This window comes from Diadema antillarum, unplaced genomic scaffold (assembly GCF_040938485.1).
Source record: "Diadema antillarum isolate AM-2024a unplaced genomic scaffold, OU_Dant_1.0 seq00001796_RagTag, whole genome shotgun sequence".
Classification (NCBI taxonomy): Eukaryota; Metazoa; Echinodermata; class Echinoidea; order Diadematoida; family Diadematidae; genus Diadema; species Diadema antillarum.
In genome coordinates this window covers 338,535-364,985 of record NW_027272474.1, presented here as the reverse complement: position 1 = coordinate 364,985, position 26,451 = coordinate 338,535, and the positions used below count along the sequence as shown (strand labels likewise).

Here is a 26,451-nt window from a genome sequence, read left to right as displayed (position 1 = left end):
CCGAGGATTTTGAGGTGAGAGGACATGGAGGAGGATGGAGAGGGAAAAAAATATATTTATACCACAGACAGAAATAATATCGAGAGAGGAGAAAGATGAACTCCACCACGGGCTATATCTGGACGGTAAAGAGGCACCATTTTCCTAGACCTCCCACCCCATCCTCCAATACACATTACAAAACTGATACGCAGGATGACGGCATGCAGCGAAACAGGTTGCCCTGTATCATACATTGTTTTGAAGGTGAAAAGACGCCACATTATGTGGATATGAATTTTCAGTAAGTGAAAATCAGATCTACTAAGTAGCCATACTTACCTATACCACAGGTAGGGAAGGAATAGCGATATGGTATAGGTAAGTATGGCGTATTCTGCCGTAGATTCTGGGTTCTACTTGTACATACCCACTCTACTGACTTGCCTGGGGGCAACTAAAACTTACTTCAGGGCAAGTAAACTGAATGACCACTTGCAGGATGAAAGAAGGAGGCCCCTTGCCAAAATGGCCATTTGAACAAGCGGGAGAAATACCATTTTTTTTTTCTTTCCTTTCGTAATGCCCGACTTGTGAATTCAAATACCGAAATCTCCACCTCTGGACAACAGCAGACCAATTAAATGGTGCACATTCCAATTTTCATGCCCGCTCAAGTAACAGTGCAACCTTTACGCTTGCCCGGGGCATGTCCGATCATGCGGCACCTTAATGCAGACAATAACAAATTTTTGCACAGAAGCAATGAAAGAAGCAGGTGTAACGAACAGCTTGTCGCTCAGCAATCAGATGAAAAAAAAAAATCTTAATGACTAAAAAAGACCAGAGTAGGTGCATTCACATTTGAATAATCGCGGTAGTAAATACCATCGTTCTTTGCTGGCACCATTCTTATTACTGAGATACCACAGTCATAGATACTGCAGTGATACACCTGGTACGGTTCTGAATTCAGGGAACAAGCACCAAAATACACTTCTCTGAGGTGTGCACATCTCCTGCTGAGAGAAGACAGGAAGTGCTGTGGTATTTTGTGACACAATTCATACTGATATCGTGCATGTGTACTTCATGCAAAGTTTGAGTTACACCACTAAACACCACTGTATTGTGCAAAGTATTTTGTGGTGTATTTCAAAGTTGCAAAACAATAATACGGGCTGATGCATTGACATAAAAGACAGTATTGGAACAAGACCATGGGAGTTGGAAAGGTTTTGACCACTTCAGTGACTGAACACGAGGAGGACATTTTTACCTTCCCTTGCAAAATACTCTTGCAAAATTTTTTCTCCAGATCAGGAAAGAGTAAGACATAACAGCCACGAAGCTCCACTCAGCTTTATTTTCACCATCAAACACTACCCAGATTTGTTTTGCTATCAAATGAGCAAGTGCAAAGACTACTCTGCCACCCTTTTCTGGTGAAGAAAAATAAGCCAGAAGTTCTGTAAAATGCAAAGTGCTGTGAATCAAGTCTTTCCGAATGCAACTGTTGTCATCATCTATTATCACTAATCGACTTTGAGGTGGAATCACGGTTTGAAATGAGTAATTTCAACTTGTGATGGGCGTAATGTGTTTGCAGATCTCTCCATAAAACTTGGTCGGAAAGTGAGCCCATTCCCGACTGCAGGAAGTGCAATTAACCTGCTGCAGGGTAAACATGTTTTTTCTGCTGGTGTAAACACACTCTTCTCCACTTTTTTCCCCCCTTGCACACTGAAGGGAAGGGATACTGTATCTACTAGATGGGCTGCTATGGAAACAGCCGCTGCATGTTGTGCACCGACTCCCACGGACTCCTCAAGATGGGTTAGTGGAAAAGCAAGGTAGCTTGTTTCTCTGGGGCCCTCTTAATTTGACGAGAGGAGCGGAACCTCCGCGTCAATCCTTGACGTAATACCGAACATTAGACCCAGGTTTTAATGGCTGGATGTTAATCACGAGGAGCTTTTGTCCATACTCATCATGAAGGCAGCAATTATGAGACAATATCCATTTCTTTAAATGGAAAGAGATGATGAACAATGAGCAAAAAAGCAAGCTCTAAACCCTTGCAACGGTTTACTTTGTCGTTATTTCTAATCAACATCAATTTGGGCCTGTCTGACGAACCAATTTATGAGTAATATACAAAATGGTTGTTATGTTCGGGGGGGGGGGGGGGGGGGCAGTAAGGGAGGAATGGAAGCTGCACAGAATTGGAAATTGATTGATCAACCTGGGTGTCGTGTTCCTCGGAACGTCTAGAAGTTGAACAACCTCAGAATTAGGTCTGGAATATAACCCTTGGCTCCAATGAGATACCATGCACTGTGGTATTTGGAACATATCGGTGGCATGCACAACCATTCTGATAAGTCGTCTCTGCAACAAACTCTTGATGTTGCCTCCTCCCCCTCGGTCTTGGAGCACAATGCATCGACACAGATTTTTCAGATAATATGCAACTTTTGACAGTGCCGAAACTAATGGTGGATGGATTCTCTTCAACTGCAACTGAGCAGAGTATGTGATTTAAAAGAAAAAGATGTACATTTAAGCACAGCTACTTTCATAAACCGCATTCTTAATGTTTATCAAGACCACAGTGTAAAAAGGGTCCTTTTCTCTGCAGTATACATAACTTGGTAATTTACTTTTGTTGTAAAGTTTGTGTGTGTGTGTGTGTGTGTGTGTGTGTGTGTGTGTGTGTGTGTGTGTGTGTGCATGGCTGCATTCCTCCCTGCCCTTTATTTCACCTTTATTTCGAATTATGTATTTTGCAAATTGACATCTTCTGTTTCGTGCCATAGCTTTCATCTCAGTGCATACATTAGCCTCTGATAAGTGCTTTTCATGTCAGTGCCGATATTTCTCACATCAGATTTTTGAAATGAGTATGAATATAACTGCTCTGACAGCAAGTCACAAAATGTAGCTGGGAGTAGAAAAGAGTGGGGGGCAAGGAGCTAAGAGAAATAAACACCACTGCTGAATAGAGCGCAGCATGATTTCATTTCCTCTGTTTGCTTGTTGTTAGCATTTTTTCCCTGACAAAACCACACCCCATGCCTTTCAAATCAATACTGTTTAACACTTTTGAGTACCGATTTGCTTCACCCAAGCATTGGGTTAAATTCTAATTCCTTTTTTTTTTCTTCTTTTCTTCTTTTTTTGAGGGGAATTTTTTTCTAGTGGACGGAACGGATAAAATTCTGATAAATGGGAGATCAGGGGGTGTTTCATCAACGTTTGTCAGCGCTGACAACTTGAATCACCATAGTAACAGTCAGTGACCAGAGCATCTCAGCCAATCAAAACCAAGGATTTTGCTGAAATTGTCAGCGCTGACAGTTGTCAATGCTGACAAACATTGATGAAACACCCCCCAGATTTGATGTAATTACATGAGTTTTTTAGTAAGGGGTTGGGGGAAGTGCCTCTTTTTTTTTAAATGATCATTCGGCATTCTGAGCGAATCCATTCCATTCACTGTCGGTTAAGTGTGAATTCATCAAAACAAATGTAGGGGTCAAGCATCATGATGAACATTCAGAAGACACCATGTTCCCCAGTTCATACGTGCATGCCATGTCTATCATTTTGGTTGTTTAGATTCACAATTTTATTTGAAGTAGCTATCTAGGAGGATTTCTTTTTCTCTGGCAGATATCTCCTTGTCTCCTATCCTGTTTTTAGCTCTCTCTCTTTGTTATCATCACCCATAATAATATAATGCTTAGCAACTTCTCCAAGATAAACAAACAAAGCAAAACAAAACAAAACCTCCTCCAGAATTCCATCACGATCCAACCTCTGGAATGCTCCCCCCCCCCCCCCCACTTCCGCTGCCTATCACCCACATTCTGTCACACCCAAGAGAAAAAAGAAGCAAGTAGAGATCAGCCAATAATGTTCCTGCCTTTCACCTCCACCCCACCTCTTCCCCCTATGCATCTGCTCTCAAATACCACCTCTTCTTCTTGGCAAGGTCCTCTAGTCTAGCCAACAATCATAAATCCTCAAAAACCTTAACGCGCAGACCTTCGGCTACACCTGCCTTCATTTCAGACACACACACACATACACACACACACACACACACACACATGATAAAACAAAGGAAGCGAGAGGGAGACATTTCAGGGCCCATACATTTCTCAGAGATAGGCACTGGCATCCCAACGACTATCGACTATCTTCGGACTGATGACTACAAATATCTTCTGCCTCCCAGTCTACGTGCTGTATTTGCCCTTCCTGCCTACATACAGATGGCAAGCGGGTGACTTTAGGGGTAAGTTCTCCAAGAGTCAAAAACCCCTATGTAGGGCCTATGCTACGTGCAAGAGAGGAACAGATGTGATGTACAATACCTATAAGACACTTTTATAAGGCAATATTGACCATGAAGGCCTTTACTTCGTCTGCTTTGATATAGTTTTGTATAGAATGTTTACAGTCCCTGGCACAGACAGGGTTAGTGACCAACCAACTAATCAAAAGTATGCCCCAACTAAACATTTCCACCATTACTCACTGGTGACATATTTTCTGCATCTCTGTGGAGTCTGCAAGATGCTGTAAAGGATGCGGTAAAAGACTATTTCTGGGGCGAGTTTGTAGTCAGACTGAATTTATACTTGGAAAGTGGAAGAGTAACAGGGCTGGCATGTGAAGTCTACCCCAACCTAATGCATGATTGATTTGGGGGGGGGGGGGGGGGGCATTTCACAATGAACTTAAGTCAGTCTTAAAAGTTGAGATCAATTTAGAATAATGTTATGCCATTGGTTTTCCAATTCAGGTTTACTTAATGTGTTCTGAATCCACTTGAAATTGTTATTAATATTTACATAAAAATTCCTTGGTCCCTTATTTGATTTTGTATATTAATGTCTGCATGAAAAAGTCACCAAACTGTTCATTATCATTATTAAGTTAGTATATCATGGCAGACACACAGAGGATAACATAAATTTTACGGTGATCCTAACATCTAAGATCTACTTATCAAAGTTCTTTGTGGTTAAAGGTTTTCTGTGACTGCAGGCTCAGGACATCTGCAGAGGCATCAAAGCACACATTTGGAATAACTAACACTTCTTTCTTTATCCGATATGACAAAGAAAAGATATGTCAAACCTGTGGGTGTTCATACTATCAGGGGTAGATATGAAAGTATGCACTGTTAACTAAGGCTGTCACTTACCATGCAGATCATGTTTCTCGACCAATACGCCATGTGCAAGTATTGATTTGTTTGCTTTTTTCTTTGCCTGAAATTCATTTTAAAAATCTCTTAAACTACAAAATGAGGACAAAACTGGAAGAGTAAACCAATTTGTATCCCAAGATACCAAGGGTGAAAAGAAAATTTTGTCTAGGCCCAGTTTTAATGACGCTGGTGAAGGAAGCAGAAGCAGAACTTGCATTATCAACCAGAGGCACAAAAGTGTGGAATCTACTATAATACAAAAGCACATAGTACGTGTGAGGTGTGTGTGGTGGTGAGATTATCCATTCTTTAATCCCTCCCCCCTCCCCCCGAAAAAAAAAAAAAAAATGTATAATGTATATCAATTGGCCATTAGAATCATGCATAACAATCTAATAACTCTTATGTCAAATAACTGGTTGGTCATTATTCATTTTTCATATATTCCCCAACAACATCACCCCCATAGCTCCATGGAACCATTCCCTGTTGCCAATTTGCGGGAATGAAATACTGATCGACCATGGTCACAGCAGCAATAATGAAATGCCAGAGAGAGAGAGAGAGAGAGATTGGAGATAGCAGTGATGGGTGTCAATGAGGCTTTTTTCTCTCCTCCCCTGCGGATGTAAAAGGAGCCAGAACCTGGTGGTCACAGGAAGTGGCTCCTGATTAAAATGTAACTCTGTACCTGTTGATCTGTCTGTCAGGTGATACTGCCCCGTGTGCCGCCTCCCTCTCGTCTGCACACATGCTACATTCATTGGCGCAACTCGGGTTTCTCCCCCAGTCATACATAATGCCAACTTCCACTTCCATGGCTACAGATGTAGGGACAGTGTACTGCACTACCTCTCCCCCCCCCCCCCCCCCCACCCCACACCTACACACATGCACACAAAGACAAAGATGGACATACTGGTGGCACACAGTGCAGGTCACACACAATTCACTTCGCACAAGACCTTGATTGAGAAATCAGGTGGCCACTCAAACACTTGTACTGCGCACATCCTATCATGAGTATCCCTCTCCTGTTTTCAGTCCAGATTTGCCATGTGCAGCCCTATTAACCCTTCCAGAATCAGCCAACCCCACTTCAGGAGTGCTCCTGGCCCAACTTTGTGTATGAATGGGGTATGGCATCCGCCCAAATCACCACTAACCCCCACTTTGGGGTTTGGGGAGTTCTCACCTTGACTTTGTCCCTCATTGACCCTTTCCCTCTGACCATGATTTTGCAGCCTGTGTCCTTCTCTAGCTGTTTAGCGGTCATTCCTCTTGGACCAAGTATCCTTCCAACAAAGTTGAACTGTAGATGCAATAAAATGAAAACAAAAAATGGGAGAAAAATACAGGTGAGAACTTCTGGAAAGAATATGCATCGTATAAAACTTCATAATATTGAAAGCATACTGTAAAACATGATATAGAGGCATGACATTTTTGCCAATTGGAGCCAATAGCCTTATTCGCAGCATGAAATTTTCGCGAATTACAACTGGCATTCAATGCATCATATAGTGTAGACAAGAACTTTCGTGTGCATTTTTATTTCGCGAATCTTGGCTCCTGTGAAATTCCTGAAATTAAAATGCACGCGAACATTCCTCATTTTACAGTATTCTCGGGACCACATTGGTGAAGCCCATCTTCATAACTGAGCCACCAGCTTTTCTAAACTCCACTCACACAAGGTGTGCAGAATTTGATTTGACATATGAGATGCGATTCATATCGGAATGCTGTTTGCCGTGTGCAAGTCACGTCTCTGGTAGCGAGGAACACGAGTATATGGGTGAGAGGGATTACGGCTCCCTCTCCCAACTTCCATCGGGGAGAGGAAGCGGAGAGAGCGGATCTTTTCACCATCTTTTTGATAAAAAGCATATGTAACACAGAAAAAGAAAAGGTATTTTCAAGGACAGGCATTAGGTGCTAATACTTTGGGTCTGCATTATCAATCTAGTACAGGAGATGATGCTAATGATGATGATGATGATGATATGATAATGATGATCATGACAGTAAGCTGTGATTGCTTTTGGCTCAGATGTTGCTCGCTCTGCGCAGAGGTGCCTGGAAATCTCATCTACATGCATCATTTGTTGTTTTTTTTTCTTCGCATCATCAGAGGAACACCTTATTAAGGGGCCCAACACATACAAGCAGATATGAGGCAACGTGCAGACATCTTCGTAACCTCATGAAGGTCTCATTATGTCTGCGAGGTCTCTCATCAAACCTATCAGTAGTGATGACAAGCACGGAGGGAAGGAGAAAAAAAAATATATCACCAGCTTCATCTTATCAAATGGCCATTCTTGCTTGCTGGACATTAAAGAATGCTCACAGCCATATACTGACGGTCATTTGGACAAACAACATACATTATGGTCAAGATGACCACGAAATCACAACCCTGCCCTACCAGCTTTGAGAGTGCTGATGATATCTTGCCCATATATTTACAGTCCGGTGGGTCTCTCCCACGGAGCTCAAATCCTTCCCAACTCGATCTACTAATCATCTCCCTGTACGAACCGACCAATCATGGCACAACATCGAGTGGCCTTCGGGCAATCATCGATTCAAGCGATAGCAGACAGGAGGCCTTGCTCGTTTTCCTGTTATTCCTTTCTATTTCAACAATATATCTCCGAACATCAAGCAGATAAAGCCAAACAAAACAGGGCATGATATCATGCTTGGCTGTCATTTGCATACATATCCAGCTGTAAGCCATTGTTTCGCGTGAGGTGTGATGAATTAATAGAATTTTAATTTGGGACAACTGTATAAGCTGCTATTTTCGTGTACAGATATTTTCATGAATGACGGGGTCACAGGCATTTTGGCATGACATTGTTTGCACGATTTTGATACTGAGGCAATCAAAAGTGCACTAATGACTGTCAGTTTTAGACATTTTCCCATGTCATTAAATGTGTGGTCCAAGAGCGATTCTCAACATTCGTGAAAATTAAACTCTTGTGAAAATTACTTGTGACAGTTAATAGGGAAGATACAGTAGGCAAGTTTGCTGGAAGCATGACTGGACAATACAGTACAGAAATATATCTTTTCCGCGAAAGACTGGGTAAACAGTTTGACAGACTTTGCCAATACCCACTGCACAGCTGGATACAGAGTAGGTGGGACTACCTTGGTCTCCACAACCTAATCGAAACTTTGTCCTAATATTGTTAGAGTCAAGGAAGGTCGGGTCCTTGATGAATGCCATGGCTCTGAAAGGCAAAACAAAAATCTGCTGTAAATTGCCTGCAAATCAAGTTAACCCGGTGCTTCTGTTCAAAGCCCTTGCTCACACTGGGGATATTGATTTTGCTGATGCTATTTCTTTGGGAACCATGCGGGAAGTTATGGAGCGAGAGGGAATGAAGTGCGGAGACTGGCTGGACTCCGCCTATCCTTCAGAGAGGAAGCGAGTTCTCTTGCAAAAAACACACATGAACAAACAATAACTACACACCACCAATATCAACATTTAAAACATCACAGCCTGATGGGGAATTGTTGAAAATGGTGAAAGGTGCCTTGATTGGGACAAGAATGCAACTTGAAGCAACCTTCGAAGGAACAGTCTCTGGTTGGGAAGGCGAGGGGGGGGGGGGGGGCAACTTTTCTTACGAGTCTATCTCCGGCTCTTGTTTAGGAGGAGAACACAGAAAGATAATGGCAGGTTAAAACTTTCCTTAAGTGTGTTAATAAGGATCAGACAGCAAGAAGGTGACTGACTAATCAGAATTCCACAAGGTGCCTTGTCTAGGACCGAAACCTTGTCTAGGAACACAAAAAAAAATGAAGGTGACTCCTTACAGATACCCTCTCTTCCTAAATAAGGCCCCATGGTAAGCTTCTTCAACAGGGTGCCTTCTCTGCCCACTCAAGGATTCTGTACACTGAGCAGGGATTTGATCAAACACAGGCACCAGAGAGCAAGAACTCCTGTCACCACCAAGGCAAACTATGGAACATCCACTCATTTTGTTTGCTTGTTCCCCCCCCCCCCTAATTCTGGCAGTAACACATGCTTGGGAAATGCACACTACAACAATGCAATCAAAAGCCGGGTGATCATCACAAAGAAGACCTTACCCCCAACACGCAGTCATAGCACCATGCCCCATCCTGATCACCCCCTGTCACATTCCCCACGTCTTACCTCCATCAGGAGCGAGTGCCAATCCATCTCCCACCGAGATTGGAATCGGCAGGCAAGCATGCACGGATATCTGGCACATACCTCAGCTCAAGCTCTGCTAAATTTCTGGGGGATCATCGCGCAACGTGTGTGTCGCATATTGCTGATTAATAACGGAGAAATTCAACATGACTATGTTGACAGACCGGTCTACGTGAATCCTTGCCCCTCTTTTCCACTGAAATCCACTCATTCTGACCTTTGACCTTGGTCTGTTTCCAATTTTCCTTCCATGGCCTAGGGAGCCAGTCAAGACTGCTTTCACTTGACCTTAAAGCTCTGGCCTTGAGTAGTGGAGTCCATATCCAATATACCTCTTCTCAGTCATTTCTTTAAAAAAAATCTTATTACAACGACTGATCAAATTCATGCAGCTATTTCTGGAATTTTCTCATGAACACAGTAATCTACCAATTTAAACAGCAACACCTCCCCCCCCCCCCCCCACCACTACCACCACCATCACCTCCATACATCGTTGGTACCATGGGCTGAAAATTGTTCTCAATGATTTCCTCTGTCAAATTTGATTGTTTTCCTACATCCCCCAAAACAAAAAAAATTTTAAAAAAAAAGTGATTTCACCAAGTTTCTCTCCAGTTCATATTCAATCTGTCAAAGTCTTCACTTTGAATTGAGATACAAACAAATACCAATACTTCACAGCACTATTCTTCAATTAATTAGTCAAACAGCAGAGTAAAATTTAGTTTCTCATTCATGTAATATTCAAGGTACTTTGAGAATAGAATCCCACATCTTCCCCCCCCCCCTCCTTCTGTTTTTTCTTTCAAGTCCATAAATGTTGAGGAATTAGGTACAAAATACAAGCTGGTAATTTCTACTTTTCTTTGTACTTTGCCCCGAATGGACATTTGGTCAAGGGCAACATTCTTCATAATTTGCTAGTAGCCTTTCACTGTACTTTTTCCCAACACAGTAAGTTTTACTTGCCCCAGCCAAGTGCGGAAATAAGGTTTGAAGCATCCAGACACAGCATTCATTTGGAATGGTCTCCTTTTTATAACATGGGTTTGTCTCATCTATCATCTGTTGGCTGGTTTGACATATTACAAAGTACAATGATCTTTCCTCAATCTCTCTTCAAAGAATGTGTTGCACTGTCTACCTGTAAGATGCCACTTTTGCTCAGAATTGTGGTCACTGATATACACATTATACAGGTAATCACTGGACTAAGTTGATAAACACACATGATAAAACTGCTGCTTATAAATTGACTGAACCCTAATCTACATGCCTTGTCCATTTACTAGTACTGTGTTTAAAAAATATATATCTTTTTTTTAGTTTTTTGATCCTGGGGTCACTTACGATGAACTCGAGATTTCGCTCAGTTGTCCCGTAAACAATGATGTGCTGCTGGTATTGAATTCCGCTCATTTCCTGCACCTGATAACTTCAGAATAACCATCAGATTACATCAAAACTACCTGCTGCAAACATTTGCATTTTAAAGCCTGGGTAAACCATTTCATTGAATCATCAGATTAACCTTGTAAAACCAATGTCTGCTTCCTTTATGTCATGAAAGGCGACAAACACACAACACATTTGCAAATACTAGTTAGTTGAAATAATAAAAAGTACATATTAAACCACAATTTCCCCCTTATGTACAGCAGGTTGATATCTTATACCAAAGTCAGGGTTAAGCGTTTCACGCGTGAGCCGAAATGGACTTTCTAACCTCTGCCATAAGTCCACATGATGTCAGGTGACGTGGGACTATGCACGACCAACTGTTCAGAAACAAGAAATCTGATCGGTTTCTCGTCAGAGCAGAGACTCCGCGCCAATCGACATTGGGGCCAGAGAAAATCTGGGATATCATCATCGCTATGGTACACTTCCATCAGTCTTCCTTCAGCACCATATTACAAACCAACCCACGGGAAAAGTCAAAATCGGATTACGTGGAATGATGCATGACAACGGCAAGGGAAGTATGATCTGTGTAAATGCAGCGATAAGATCGAGGAACCTCATGCAGTTACTTTGAAGGTGGTATGGTGTCGTGTAATGTTGTAGGATTACGTGTACAGTGTATGTCAAGATACAGGCGCTAACATATACACTTTATACATGATGCTTACGAGTAGATCACTATTTGCATAGATGCCTCCCTAGGTCATGATAACGCATACAAAAAAGACGGATGAAATCCTCCTTTCATTTTGCAAATCCCCCTACGGTAAAATCTCGAGAAGATGTGAAATCCCAGCGGCATCAGTTCAGCAGTCTATTTCCACTGCTCTCAGCTGCTCATAAATTCTGATCCAGCTCTTAACTGACAGAACAAGGAGGTGGGGTGGAGGGGGGGGGGGTAGGGGGTAGGGGGTAGGGGAGGGGGAGGAAGCAACTGGGGAGCTAGCCTCATTAGCCAAATCATTGACATGCACGGGCTCATGGATAAGGCATTCCAATGGAGCGGAGCAAAGCCGGAGATTAGCATGATGTCTGCCCCCAAATGACAGTTTGTCGGCACGGCGATGGGATGGCATCATCAGACCACCAAACATAAAATGTTGATGCCTCTCCTCATTACTGCCTTCATGTGCCAGCAAACGGGGCACAGAGCCAAAAGAACAAAATGAAAGAAGAACATCAAAACAATACTTGTGCTGGGGGTGGGGGATTACAGATTTGCTGGAATATACAGCATATATGTAGCTGGGGAAAATAGAAGAAGAGAAAAGTTGTACGGATGAGCCTCTGAAATCAAAGATGCGATGGCACAAGTACTTCAAAATCTATTTCCACCGCAGGTTAAAAAGAAGCCGCAGCAACATCTCACATTATGATGAATATTTCTGCGCCACCTTTTCCCCACACGCACCTCCAGCAAGCATGTGATGGCTAGCAGAGGAATATGAAATTCATGTCACCGCCGCAGCGAAGGATCGATACACTCCTACGGCAATCCCCAATCGATTCGGCTACAATCAGGGAGAAATATTCTGTGCTCCTCAAAAGGCAGCCACGGAAAAGTCCTCTTATTTTTGAAGTACCCCATCCCAAATATATTCATTTCTAACCCTGATCTCTCCTCTCTTTCCACCCCCCAAAGAAATACAAGACTTTGTATAGTAATGGATAACAAAGGGAAATGATGAGAGAGAACCAAACTATATATTACAGACACATCTGACATCCGATTGTTTCACTCCATAAATTTTCAGCTTCATCTGCTGACAGAAAGACGGAGGAGAGTAAGAGAGAGCGAGAGAGAAAGATAGTAAATGAGGTGGAAAGGAGAAGCGTAATAATCAAATCAGCATCCAAGTGAAACGCAGCACTGAGCACGTTTATCACTGGAGCTAATTCAACAAGCTCTCAAGTAATTCGAGCACCCTTAATCAATCTCATTAATTATCCACACTCATCATTTTTGGATGCAATTCATCTTTTCTTTTCTTTTTCCGGGGGGGGGGGGGGGGGGGGGGGAGGGGGCTGGGCTGCTATGTAAGAACCCTTTGCTTTGGTTCAAACTCCGCTAATAGAGCTAAGTGCCTTCTAATAATGCATGAAATAAAAACAAGCCATGGATCAATTTGCTGGAATCCACCACAATACGTGGCATGATTGCTGACAGCTCAAAGGGTGAAGTCATCCTCACTTCATTCACTGTATAACCAGACCTACTGCCAAAGAGGTGGGCGTTGATAGCTTTAAACCAGAACTAAAAAGGGGAGGGGGGGGGGGTGGGCATGCATTGTGGGAAACTTATTATTCCACTCATGGATTATCAGCGAGGACAGACCATCAATAACAATGAGGACAGGAAATAAAAAGCTACTGATGAATGTATCCCCCTTTGAACAACAATCAATGTTGATAACACACAAACACAAAAATGTACAAGCAAATTTTGCATGCAACACTGTTTTGTTTTGTTTTTTTTTTTCTTTAAACAGTGAGAATTCTGCCAGTGCAATCATGATTTTCCAGGCCAGTATTGAACCCCATACATTTGAAATGTTTTAGAGGCAGGCAAAAAGGTCCCTCAAAAAACAAGAGCAAAACCGAAATTTGCTACTTTGTGTTTCTCATATACCAATTACATAGTGAATTATCTGTCGCAACTGAAAGAGAAACGAAGAAAATACATAAGCAACATTACTTAGTAGTCACACACACACACACCAAAAAAAAAAAATCACCCTTTGCAAGGTATTGGGGGGGGGGGGCATAGGAGCATACAGGAGGGGAAAAACACGACGCATTCACTTTTTTAGTCATGCTCCATTGAACACTTCCACAGTTGCAGACCCTCTCAAATGATAATTTCCTCATATTCTAGAAATGTCACGTATACAAGGTTCAGGGTAGGAAAGCAGAACCTGTAGCATCTTTGAAACACACTTGCCATCTTCTTCAGAGATGAAAAAAAAAAAACACAATTGTAATTTCCTGTCATCATTTTCAATCAGGCTGAAATCTTCTCATTCACCTGAAATTCTATTTCAAACCATTCAGCATGCCCGAGGCCATCTCATGGATGTTACGGAAGCAAATATTCCAATTTTGGATGTCATGAGCGCACATTATGATCGATGATCACATGTAAAATGGCTGCTCCCATAAGCCAATTGCCTGGATACTGCTGCCTTGATGGATGCGTGGGAGACTGGCTCGTAAACGAGAGTTTCGGCCGTTGTGGCAGAAGTACGAGGGGGGGGGGGGTTTGGTATTCAAGTGGAAATGGGAATATCATGTGTGGATGCATGAACACACTGAATTCAAGGGCATCATAGTTAAATTTGCCTCTCGAAAGAGAAGGCCAGTGGTAGTAACAAGCTCATGACTCAAAGGACTTCTCACAGTACAAAGCTACAAAGCACAGTACAAAGCTACAAAGCATGATGAACAGAATTCTGTATTTATATGCAAGGAAAAATTTCCTGGTATCACATTGCAAATTGCTATGCATATTTTATACAGTCCCACTGCCACACAAAGTATATTTTGTATAGTAGTTTTCTTCCAAAGACGTGTAGGCCTACAGTATACCATTTGAAATATCATTCACCAGCTGATATTGCTAATCAAAAAAAAAAAAATTGAGTGGGAAAATTATTCCCCGACGTGCCATGCCAATATCAAAGCAAGAGCCATCTTCAGCCAAATTATGACAGATTTTTCAAAGGTTTTACCAAATTGGGCAGATATCACAACTCTGTATGAAGCTGCACTTTTGGCAAAGGCGTTGCTCTCAAAATGAAAGTAGCAGCCCCTATATTTTGTTGTGACTACAAACTCTCTGATTGAAGAGTAAATTCTCCCCACCAGGCTAGGCATAGGGAGAAACGGGGATGAGAGTTCGCTCAAATGACGAGAGGACTTAAGGAGAAAAGAAATCAATGCAACCCCAAATAGACCAGAACAGACCGCAGTATTATGAATTGCGGCTGACCGGCGGCTGACCGCCAGGCGCCTTTTCCTCGCACCTCTGTAAGCCCCCTCCATTTAACACGCCTGCCAACTACATGCAAGAAGGGTGCCGCCTCTGCAGCTCTCGCTGTCCGCGCCGAGTTGAGGGGGGGGGGGGGGGCTTAAACGCATCTTGAAACGCATCTCAAAAGCGCGACTTGACGACTGGCTGTATTACAAGTAATCAAATTAGCTTGGGTCGAATCTTGTTAGCACCACTACAATTCTAGAATGCCCAAGGGGGGCGGAGCCTTCTTGCTCTCGACATTTTTCCCCTCTTTTCCTACACCTTACTCTGATGAGGGTGCAAGGAGGCTAGATGTAGCTAATGCCGGAGGGGACTCGGAGGACATTACCGAAATGGATGCACCGAAAGGATGACTACCGCCAAGTGTTCATATTTCTCCCCAAAGATGCAAAAATTGAATTCTACTCATTTGCTTTACAGCTCGGGGGGGGGGGGGGGGGGGGGGGGTATACTCTGTCCATTAAAAAAAGGGGGGCTTTGATGCTCACAGATTGACGAGTGTTGAATAACATTTCTCTTATTTTTGCATAATGACTTGTGGGCATTTCCAAATCGTACATGCAAGATTTCAATTCAATTTCAAGCAGTGCTCGCAATTTGAGGATCCAAATTCACAGTCATACAATGCCTTGATTAAATACGCCACTGCACATTTTTCACAAGTAGGCCTAAGCTTGAACCCGCATGCTCGATTCTCACCAATCTCATGGGGGGCAGCCTAACAATACTGACTTGTGTGAAGACCTACACATAATGGCAGCAGGGGCCCCTACTAGTATAATTGTCTCTCTTGTCAGAAGAACAGTGAATCATGACTCAATTACACCGTATCGGCGGAGAAACACAGCACTGCCAGGGATCACAATATCCCCTTGACATAATTGAAGTCCTACAAGCTGCGAGTGCACGACAAATCTAAAACTGACATTATTTTGGCTCACCTCAATGCTACACACCACTGTGCTGAATGAACCTCAAGTTTATTCCAATGGCACATCTAGGGTAACCTTTGCCGACATTGCCACATTCACGACCAGCATGAATAGAAGACCTTGGTCCTTCTGCATACATGCATTTCTTTCCTTTTTAATTACAGGAAGCCTGCATAGTTGGAAGTTACCATATTAATGCCAACGATACTTTTAGTTGATTGATCTACACCTTGCTGCTGTCATGGTAACTGCAAGTATAATGAATTGGTATCATTCAAACTAAATTTTCTTTAGAGGAAAAAAATCTCTAGGATTGTCATATGTTTTGATCTATTTCAGGGGAATGCTATGAATATGAATGGCAAAATTTGAGTTCCATATGAACTTCATGCAAACTTTATGAATCTTGCACATGAAGAGGACAGCAAGTCTTGATTTAACCCACTCCAATATCTCCACTTCCCTTTGCCCCCTCCCCCCTCCCTTGGGCCATTCCCCTTGTAAGCATGACCAACTTGTTACACCCCCTCCCTACACTCCATCTCTTGTTAATGCACGTACAGAAAAAGGGTTGATTCTAGGGCTCTCTCTGACTCTAGAATTCGTCACACGAACAGGTGCTGGGTCACTTCATTCCCCCTGTTTTGCTTTCAACTTAAAGGATGCAGTATTTCTTTCTTTCTTTCTTTCTTTCTTTCTTTCTTTTCTCTTTCCCTCTTAATAATGTCATTCCTGTCAAAATTCTCAGCCAGTTTCATCTACAGAAGGTGATGAGGAACAAAAAAGCGTGTCCTAATTCCTGGCTAAATACTCCCCACTGATGCCTTTCTTCTCAGTAGGGCCTATACCCTGAGATAGCCCCCCCCCCCCCCCATATTGGCTAAAAGAGAGGTCACAGAGAAAATTTGTCATGAGGAAAACTTGTGAAAGAAAGGCAACAGATAAGAATATGTATGGACACGTTTTCACTTTAGTACGTTGAATGAGACAACAGCTGTGTAATAGTATAGAATTGCCCCCGCGAGTCCCAATTCCTGTTTGCTAATGCATGCAGCAGGGCTACGCTCCTACACAACATTACCCTCTCCCTTACATCTTTCTGTTTTTCTTTCCCCTGCTAGCCACATGATGTGCATGTCCTTCACTGCCAGAGACACATACGGTAGTAATACGGTAGTAATGCTAGCCGTGTGATGTGCGTGTCCTTCACTGCCAGAGACACCTACGTAGTAATGCTCACGAAGTGCTGAGATAACACATTTGCGCAACTTCAACAAGTCGGTCCCGCTTCCAATTCCACATGAGTTTTGAACGAGCTCCCTGAGAGACACGGAGACTCCTGCAAACTATGATTTGGGTGACAGAGACCTGTGACAGTGATTCACAGAAAGTCATCTGGGCAGCATTGATTTCACCAAATTTTCTGAGTCTCTCTTTTTTCTCCTTCTTTGCCCCCCCCCCCCCCCCCTCCCACATGGCATGTAATGTTTCTCTCTTTTTTTCTCACTGTGGAACAGTCCAAGCTATGCTCTATACAGTTCCATCAACAGGTCAGGTTCTGTAACCAAATAGCACCACCACGGAATAATCATCCCTAATGAATGGATCCACAGTGAACCTACTTTTTTCCACCCCTGCCCCTGCCTTTCTCCCTCCCCATCCATCCATCCATCCATCCATCCATCCTGATTCTACGTCTGATGCACATTGCAGTAAAAGAGGCAAGATGTACAACAAAACAAAGCAAAAAAGAATGTGGGAGATTACAGGGAACATCACTGCGGATCAATTTCCTGCCCAGTCAATCAACCCATTACGGTGGTGCAAATGAGCTATCGGTGTCACAACCATGAACGATCCGTACCAACAGTGCATCTCCTTCAAGCTTTCATTCTAGTTTGTGAATGTGCCCTCCTTATCAAGATCCTCTTCTTCTTCCACTTCCCCTTTGATTTACTTTCTTTCATAAGTGCTGTGTTTGTTATCATGGACTCGCGGCAAGGGGAATTAGGCAGTTGTGGGTGCCCAAATGAGTTGTGTAAGTGTCTCTTTGGGTATTTGAGCATTCACTTTATATTTGACTAGTCTTTTATTCCCCCCCCCCCCCCATCCAAGGCAACATGTGCATATATGGGGACATCTAAGGGGGAGTGGGGCTACAAGAAGGGAAACATCCCATTGCGGTGCTCTTATAAATCGGATACCCTGATGCTCCAGGCATACACAGTGAGTTTCAAAAGTTCTTTACAAACGACTGTATCTCTGTGACTAAAACTAAGCCCATCTCTGATCAAAGCAACTGTGCCCTTTCATTTCTGTGGACAATAATTGATACGTATGGGGTGTTCTCAAATCTGTTACAATGTACTCCAGTAGATGCTGAAAACCTCAAGAGCCTGCAAATGCTGTACAGCTAGCTGGTCCTCGCCCGGCTGACAGTTTTTCTCCTCTGTGATGTGATTTCTCTAAGAGAGATTCAATTTATCAGTAAGACTCAAAAGAGACTATCACAATGTATCTTCCAACCACACAAAATGAATACACACCCAGCACACACACACATAGGTCCTACACACAATCTAAACTTCCATCTCCCCCCCCCCCTTCCATTATCCTCTTCTAGCAGTGAGGAAAGATGTAGCACTTGATACTCTTCAGTGAGACAATCAGACATATTGTCCCCAAATCACCCAATCATCCATATCTCCTCTCCCAACTTGTACATTGTACATTAGACCCCCTAGCTACTCCCATCTATTTCAATTCCAATTCCTTCCATCTACCTCCCCACCCCCATCCCTCCCCCCACCGTGCCATCTTCATCCCTTTAGTTTTGTCTCTGTCTCCCCAACGACGGCAAGCCACTTGTCAAGCTCCTGTCCCCCTTTCCAATCTGAATTATGGACACTCTCAACTCCATTTTTCAGGTGAAGATTTAACTCTTCCTTTCAACGACCTCCCTTTCCCCCTTCCATCTCCCCCCCCCCCCCCTTCTTTCCTTTCATCCCTTGGGTTGGCCATCTCTCGCTGTCTCCAAAAGGCGACCTGGATGGATAGGTCGCATCAAATTTTGATGAAGTAGATGGGGCTGCCATTCACGTATTTCTGCCAAGCAATCAAGTCAGTTGGAGAAGAGTTCTGTTTATCTCAAAAGAGTTATTTTCCCTTTATGCTCATCTTGGCTGTAAAATTCATAACATCAAACTCAAAACAAATCTATGTAGATGTGTCAGTCTATTCAATACAAATTGGTACGCTTTATGCCATTGTGGGAGGGTGAGCAAAGTAACAACAGAATCTAGAAAAAACTCTGGATGGCAAAACTGCAATTGGATCATGAACGTGGCCCATGGCATTGTAAAAGAGTGGGTTCATGATCCAAATCCTGTGCTAAAGAGGAGCTACATGTTGAGTATCATGAACTGTGATCCATGTCAAACACTGAACAAGTTCTCAAGTACAATTTTGCAAAACAAAGTTGGGTAATGGCTTTGGATAGTTTCAATGCAAAGCCTTGAGCGACACTGGAGTCACGCCTGTACTACCAAATTGGCAACGTTAAAAAACATGTCAAGGTCATATGCACCACTCACGGTAACAAAGACAGATCGTTCTTTTGTCACATGGTTGCCATTTATTGTCTGAAAGCTGGGAGTGGGTTCTGAAAATGACTTTTATTGAAAGACGGGAAAAAATACCACACAATTGAAAAAGAAAAAAAATGCAGCACGAACAAGCTCTAAATAACTTTTATAAGTTGTCTGTCATTTTCATTTGTGTATGGATAACACACAAGAGGCAGCATTCTTCTAGAAATCCACAGATTCTGCAAAGCTGCCAGTAGACAAAAAGTCATTCTCAATAGACTAAGGGTGTCTTGAACAAAATCCCCGGTAACACTCAAAAGCAAGAGTCGGGTGCCGGCTCGGGTAAACATCGAATTCATTTGCAACAAAGTTAGTTACAAGGACGGTGCATCAGTTCAGAAATCTTTTGACACACCATCCAAGTGGGCTCTTCAAATTTGCCAGCATGTGGTCTACACAGAGAACTTTGCATGATCCTAAGCTCTCAGCTTTTCCTTTTTAATGCCAACAACAAACACACAAAGAGAATATTCATACAAAAAAAAAAAATACAACAACATTTACTTCTGTCTGGAAAGATATAATTATGACCTACCCCGTACTACCATCGATAATATTTGAGCAAAATCTCCTAACCTGTAGAGGACAGACTGATTTTGCTACAACACACATTTCCCACAGACACCTGCCCGAGTATACTCGGGACTCCTCATCAACGGGTTAAAATCGTTTTCTGTACTATTGTGCAATCCGTGCTGTTTCAAAGAGGGGAGTGCACTTTTTAAGCAAATAGTGCTGGTTATGTGAGCATGAAAATATTCAAAGCTGCTGATTAAATTCCATGTTAGATGACTTTTTGAAATTTTAGTGACTACTTCCATCAACATCAAACAGATTTTGTCATAATTTTTCCCCCTGTCTGTTGCCTTCATATTTTTGCATATTACAACGTATACTTTTATCTAGGCTCATTTTTTTTTTTTCTGGGGCCTGTATCAATGCAAAAAATGGAATAACATACAAGCTTGTATAAAGAAATCTGTTATTTCTTGACAGGCATTCCACTGCAACCAAACTCACAGCTCCATGGCTGCACTAGTTGATGGTGTTAATATGTATTGACCGAAATAGCATCCACAGAGAGTCATGTCGCTTTTGTCCTTTGCTAGGATTGCATCCCTGCCATTATGTAACTTCACGACTCCGAGGTAATGACACCTTTGTGCCCAGCAACTATCCGCCTTTCAAAACAAGATTGTTATTCTTATTGTGCCCTACGGGGAGGTGGGGGGGGGGGGGGGGGGGACCGGGCTCCTGAAACAGGGGAAGGCACAGGGACTGTCCAATACTTTTCTCTTCTGCAAAGGCATAATAACAGGATGACACAATGGAAACGGGAGTCAAAAACAGGTGAGAAAGAGAGAGATAGAAAAACAAGAGACCCGCGGGTCTAGCGCTCACCTGAGTATCGCAAGTTCACCTTTCACGCAGTCACTAACCTAAATTATTCACAGCTCTACCAAAATTTGACCAGGCATTCTCAAGTAGAAGATGAAAATGTACAATAAAGGCCCAATTTTTTTTAAGATTCCTTAATTTGGGGGGGATTGGGGCCCCCTGGGGCCCTCTGGGTGGGGCATGGTGCCCATTTTGATAAATTGAGATCCTGACCCCTTAGGGATGCTACCTGCCAAGTTTGACAAAAATCCATCATGAGGTTTTCAGGAAGAAGATGAAAATGTACAATTCAGGCCCCCATTTGGACCCTTCCAACCACCCCCCCCCCTACCCAAGAGGGGCACCCCTGGATCTCCTATGAACAAACTTGAAACTACAGTCATTAATGTACTCACTCATAGTATTATCTCAGCTCTATAACTTCTGATTCTAGAGAAGATTTATAAAGATTCCTTCATTTGGGGGGTTTGGGACCCCTGGGGGCCCCCTGGGTGGGGCATGGTGCCCATTTTAACAAATTGAGATCCTATCCCCCTAGGGATGCTACCTGCCAAGTTTGGTGAAAATGGGTCATGGGGTTCTCAAGAAGACGATAAAAATGTACAATTTAGGCCCCATTAGGACCCCTTCTCACCCCCTCCCCTGGGTCCCAAGGGGGGCACCCCTGATTCTGCCATGAACAAACTTGAAACTACAGTCATCAATGTACTAACTCATAGTATTAACTAAGCACTATCACTTCTGGTTCTAGAGAAGAAGATTTTTGCAGAATCCTTAATTTTGGGGGGCTTGGGCCCCCTGAGGGCCCTCTGGGTGGGGCATGGTGCCCATTTTAACAAATTGAGTTCCTAACCCCCTAGGGATGCTACCTGCCAAGTTTGGTGAAAATGGGTCATGGGGTTCTCAAGAAGAAGATGAAAATGTACAATTTAGGAAAAAGCAAAGCATATAAGCACATTCTGTCTGCCCCCAAACACACATACACATACACACATACTAACACATACAAACACATTAACAGATAAGAGAGAAAGTAACACTGGATAGACTGAACTGGAGCTATTAAAAGATATAAGAAATGATGATATAGGTCTATATTTGAAGGAGTGGTAAATGGGTAAAATTAATAAAAAGACACAAAAATAAGTAATAAGTGAGATTGATGACCCTACTTGCACAGATAAGAGAAAAAAGTATTGGTGGGGGTATTTGGGAGGAGGGAGAATACCATTGGTATGTGGACAGAGAATGAAGAGAAGGAGGAGGGAAGGGAGAGAGAGAGAAGAGTGAGGAGCAGAATTTACACAAATGAAAGCAAAGATCGTTACAATACAGGAGTGGTATACAAGCATCTAGTTGTTGGGTACTTTGAATACCTCCGGCGAGCGATGAAAAGGTGCGGGATTTGCCACTCCGTAATCCCGCAACAATGGGACAGGGCCAGTGAGTGCCCACGGGGGTTTTGCCCCCAACAATGGACGTGGGCGAAAGGAGTGGCAAGGTTTCTTCACGTTTAAAGAGAGAGAGACAAATAATAACAACAACAACAAATCTGGTGACGAGAAATTATGCTCGCAGAGACTGGTTGTGTGCGAGTTCTTGTTCGGATGAGTTTACGTATAGCTGTGTCACTCTGTGTATGCCTCAGTGTGTGTATTATATTGTAAGTATGTGTGAGGATAGGAATCAGAGAGTCGGAGAAAGAGAAGGGGTGAAAAAAAGAAAGGGAGAGAGAAAACAACAAAGAAGTGATAACAAAAAGCCGATTCGAGCCTTGGTATTGTGTTTGTGGTAGTTATGTGAGTGGGTTGAAGCCGGTGTAGTGTGAAGGCAATCTTCATTATCACTCAGCTGTGAGCCCTTTTTTTTTTCTTCGTTCTTTCTTTCTTTTCGGCGGAGTGGCCCTTCTGTGATTCCAACTGTGCTGGAATTTGGATGACTGCAGTCATTATAATGAGGTCCTCTTATTCCTATCCGCTCTTTTCTTTTTTTCAGACTCCTCTGGACTAAAATGATTAAAGGAGCCCATCAGGATTAAGTGCCCCAATTTGGAGGTCTAAAAAGAAGACACAGCTCAGAGCATGAAGAAAGACGGTTAGATTAGATACCAAGAAGCATCCAATATATCTCATTGTAAATTTTCTCAAAGATGTCATTAGAACTTGCATCCACACTCTTTCTTTGCGATAATGAAGAGTATCGTTTGTTTTATTTTGGCTTTGATTCTTTTTACCAGTAAGATAATTTGATTTGCCATTCTTTTTTTTTTCAGTATGTCTAGATGTGTGAGATTGGAGGACAGACAGAATGTAAGACAGAGAGAAGGAGAGTGGGAGATGGGAAGAGAAAAGAGTCATCACACATTTTATTGGTCTTGGTGGAATTTGCAGCAGGACAGGATAACATAAAAGAATAGGATGCACTCTGGAGAAATTCTGGGCAAACATGTTTCGGCCACGATATTAGAATCTTAATTATCCTCGGGCCATCAACAGCAGACCCTACCCCGTATCCCTCCAAGTCATCAAAGTTTACCACCGTGAAGAGCACCAACCATGACAAGGGATATACACACACGCCATCTATTTGCATTCTCCACGATCACACCTCCATCCTACCAGCACTCTCGCTCATCCCGGCAAAAATTCTCCTCGGCAGCGATGGATACGACGACAAAGCGTGCAACTCTCGTCTCTTTCCGACGGGTAAATACCATCTTACTGAGCAGGGTTGAGTCCTGAAGACCGTTTCCATGCAAACACGACTATCGAAGACGAGATTGCAGTATATTCCACTTCATCGCGCCAACTTGATTCTCCCTTCCACCCATCAATTTTTCAAGGCGATTTCTTAGAGGGGTATCTGCACCCCAAAACTACCATTGTCCCACCCCATCTCTCCCCTGCCTTGTTGGGATCGAGATGCTAGGTACAGCTCGCTCCTTCTGTTTCGTCCGGGTTCCTCTGCTCACAAGTGTCCCCTTGATGGGGAGATGAGCTGCGTGCCATACCCGACCTGGCGCTTCCCTTTACTCCCAAGGAGCGTCTCTGAGAGGTGCTAAAAGTCCTGCGTCTCCCGGGGGCCGGTCTCATGCATAAATTGACACTGTGAGAGCGCACTGATTGGGGGTGGCTGCCTGGACGGCTGGATTTCTCCACAGTGGCATCTCCGGGGCTGGACAGAGCTGAGTGTATCAACAGCCCTTCTTTACTTTGATAAAATATGTCTGCAGGGATGGGTGTTGCTCCAGTAATTGCAGTATCTTTAAAAAAAAAAAAAAGCCCGTAGTTGCGCGTCAAAATGCATCTTACAACATATCATCTTTCTCCATCATTTCACTTGCGACTGCTTTCTTACTCCCCCCCCCTCCACCCCCCCCCCCCAAAAAAAAAAATATATATATAGATAATCTGACCACAAACATGAACTCAAGCCATATTCACAATTTGTAATCCACGAGGTTAATCAAATCCATTCAGTGCTTGCACTGGCCACTCCGTAAGGATTATTATCAAGTGTTCCAAATATCACAAGAGGGCAAGATACACCACAGCTGTACTCTACCACAATGTTTTCAGGCAAAACACATGGAAGTACGTTCTCTTTTTAACAATGTGAGAAGTACTTTTCCACTGATGGCCTGCTATCGATTTAGAAGTTCATCCCATATTAATCATCCGAGAGCACTTTACTGAGAATTTTGATCAATTCGATTGCAATGAAAGTTTACCATGCCGAGAAGTTTTTCAATTACGGCTGCATTAATGTCAGCGTGATAGACTGCATCATAATGAAGTGGATTATGGTGAGTTGTGTGTACAATATACCACAGTCTCTACTAGGGGATAGTGGTGCATTATTTCAATTGATACAACATCATCATTTTACCTTGCGCCAATTTTAAACTGATGTCACAAAAAAGGGGGAGAAAAATGGCTATGCCATCAATTTTCAAGGACAATCAATCTAGAGGAGAAACATTATAATGATCACTCAAACAAAATGTGGCATTTCTACTGGAAAAGGGGGGAGGCGAAAAAACACAACAACAACTGCAAATAATTGCACAAGCCTGTTAAACTAAATATCTACCTGCTCGCGAAAGTTATAAATCATAAATTTCAGCAATTCATGCTGTACAGACTGGATTGCCCCAGAGGAAATTGTTGTTAGTCTCCATGAATTTATCAGCAAACCACTCCCTGTTGTCTTTTGTGTTGATTCTCCCCCCCCCCCCACCTTCTACAGTATATCTACCTATTTACAAACACAATGCACACACAAGTGGTTCTTGACGGGATGCATTTTGTGTGAATGCTTGTTGTGGGATTCCATTCAAAATGTTCCAAAGCACTTCTCTGTCCAGTGTGTAAATTTTGGTCCCCTCCCTTCCTCACTCCATAAGCCCCCCCCCCCCCCCCAAAAAAAAAAAAAATGACTCTACCAAATAACTCCTCATTGTAGCTGCCTCTCTGCAGTATTTTTCCATGACTGCGCTTACCAAAATCTTGAGCTACACACTGCAGTTTCACAATCATAACTTCTAAAGCAGACTTTGGCATGTTGCTTGAAACACAACCCAGTTTGAAGGAAATCTCACTCTCACAGAATGAGTTGAAATGTTCAGTGACCAAATGTTTAACAATTCAATGATAAAGACTCATGCACTCCTCTCCTTTGTTGCCTTTGCTTGCTTGTTTTGGCACATTTCTGCTACTGATGTACCAATATCTCCTTCAACCCAGTCTACACACGTTACATGTGGCCTGACCTGCAGGCAACGTAGTGTAGAGCTCGTACTATTTATTAATGCAAAACAAGGAAAATGTCAAGCAATTTCTTGCCCACATCATCGTATCACAATTTGTGATTCTAGTGGTTCGGTTTTTTTTTTTAATGAAAGTTCATCGCCCTATTGACCTTTGACCTTGTCTGACGTAACCACTATTCAAATTTGACTCGTATCTTTAGGTGATGTACTTGTAGTGTGAGTTTTGTAGTCATAACTTCAAGCTTTGGAAAGTTATTGAGAGCACACAATTGGCAGGAAAAGCTTGATACATATTTTGACCTTTAATCAACACTCAAACTTGACTGGCATCTTCAGATAACATACCTGTGGTGTGAACTTGGTGGTTATAGCTCAAAGCTGTGGAAAGTTAGTGACAATACACCACAATACTATGTGTACAGTACTTATCAGCTAAAGTTCATTGACCATTTGACCTTTGACTTTGTTGGAATTCACCACTATTTAGGTTATCTTTAGGTTATGCAGGCCTACCTGTGGTGTGAGTTTGGTGGTCATAGCTCAAGCTATGGAAGGTTAGAGAGAAGTGACGCCTATGTCTCGCTTCTATGCGGGTTAAAGTATCATGGAAAGTATATTTGTAGGTCTAGTGACACTTTGATTTACATACACGCACAGATACGTGCACAAACATACACACACAATATTTAATGCAATCATTAAATTCATCATCTTTCCCAGAATATAAAAGCAGATTGAGACAAAATGACACCCTGGATATACAATGTAGTTTTGATAGAGTTACAGAATAGGT

The 26,451-nt window shown here is 42.7% G+C and overlaps 1 protein-coding gene across 1 annotated transcript in view; it reads right to left on the bottom strand.

Annotated features, from left to right (window-relative positions):
• LOC139712388 (protein quaking-A-like) overlaps positions 1-26,451 on the bottom strand; it is a 56,573-nt gene that overhangs the window by 7,517 nt on the left and 22,605 nt on the right. Inside the window, exon 3 of the mRNA XM_071624214.1 lies at positions 6,399-6,515. Within this exon, the coding sequence (XP_071480315.1) occupies positions 6,399-6,515 (117 nt within the window). The remainder of the gene's footprint in view (positions 1-6,398; positions 6,516-26,451) is intronic.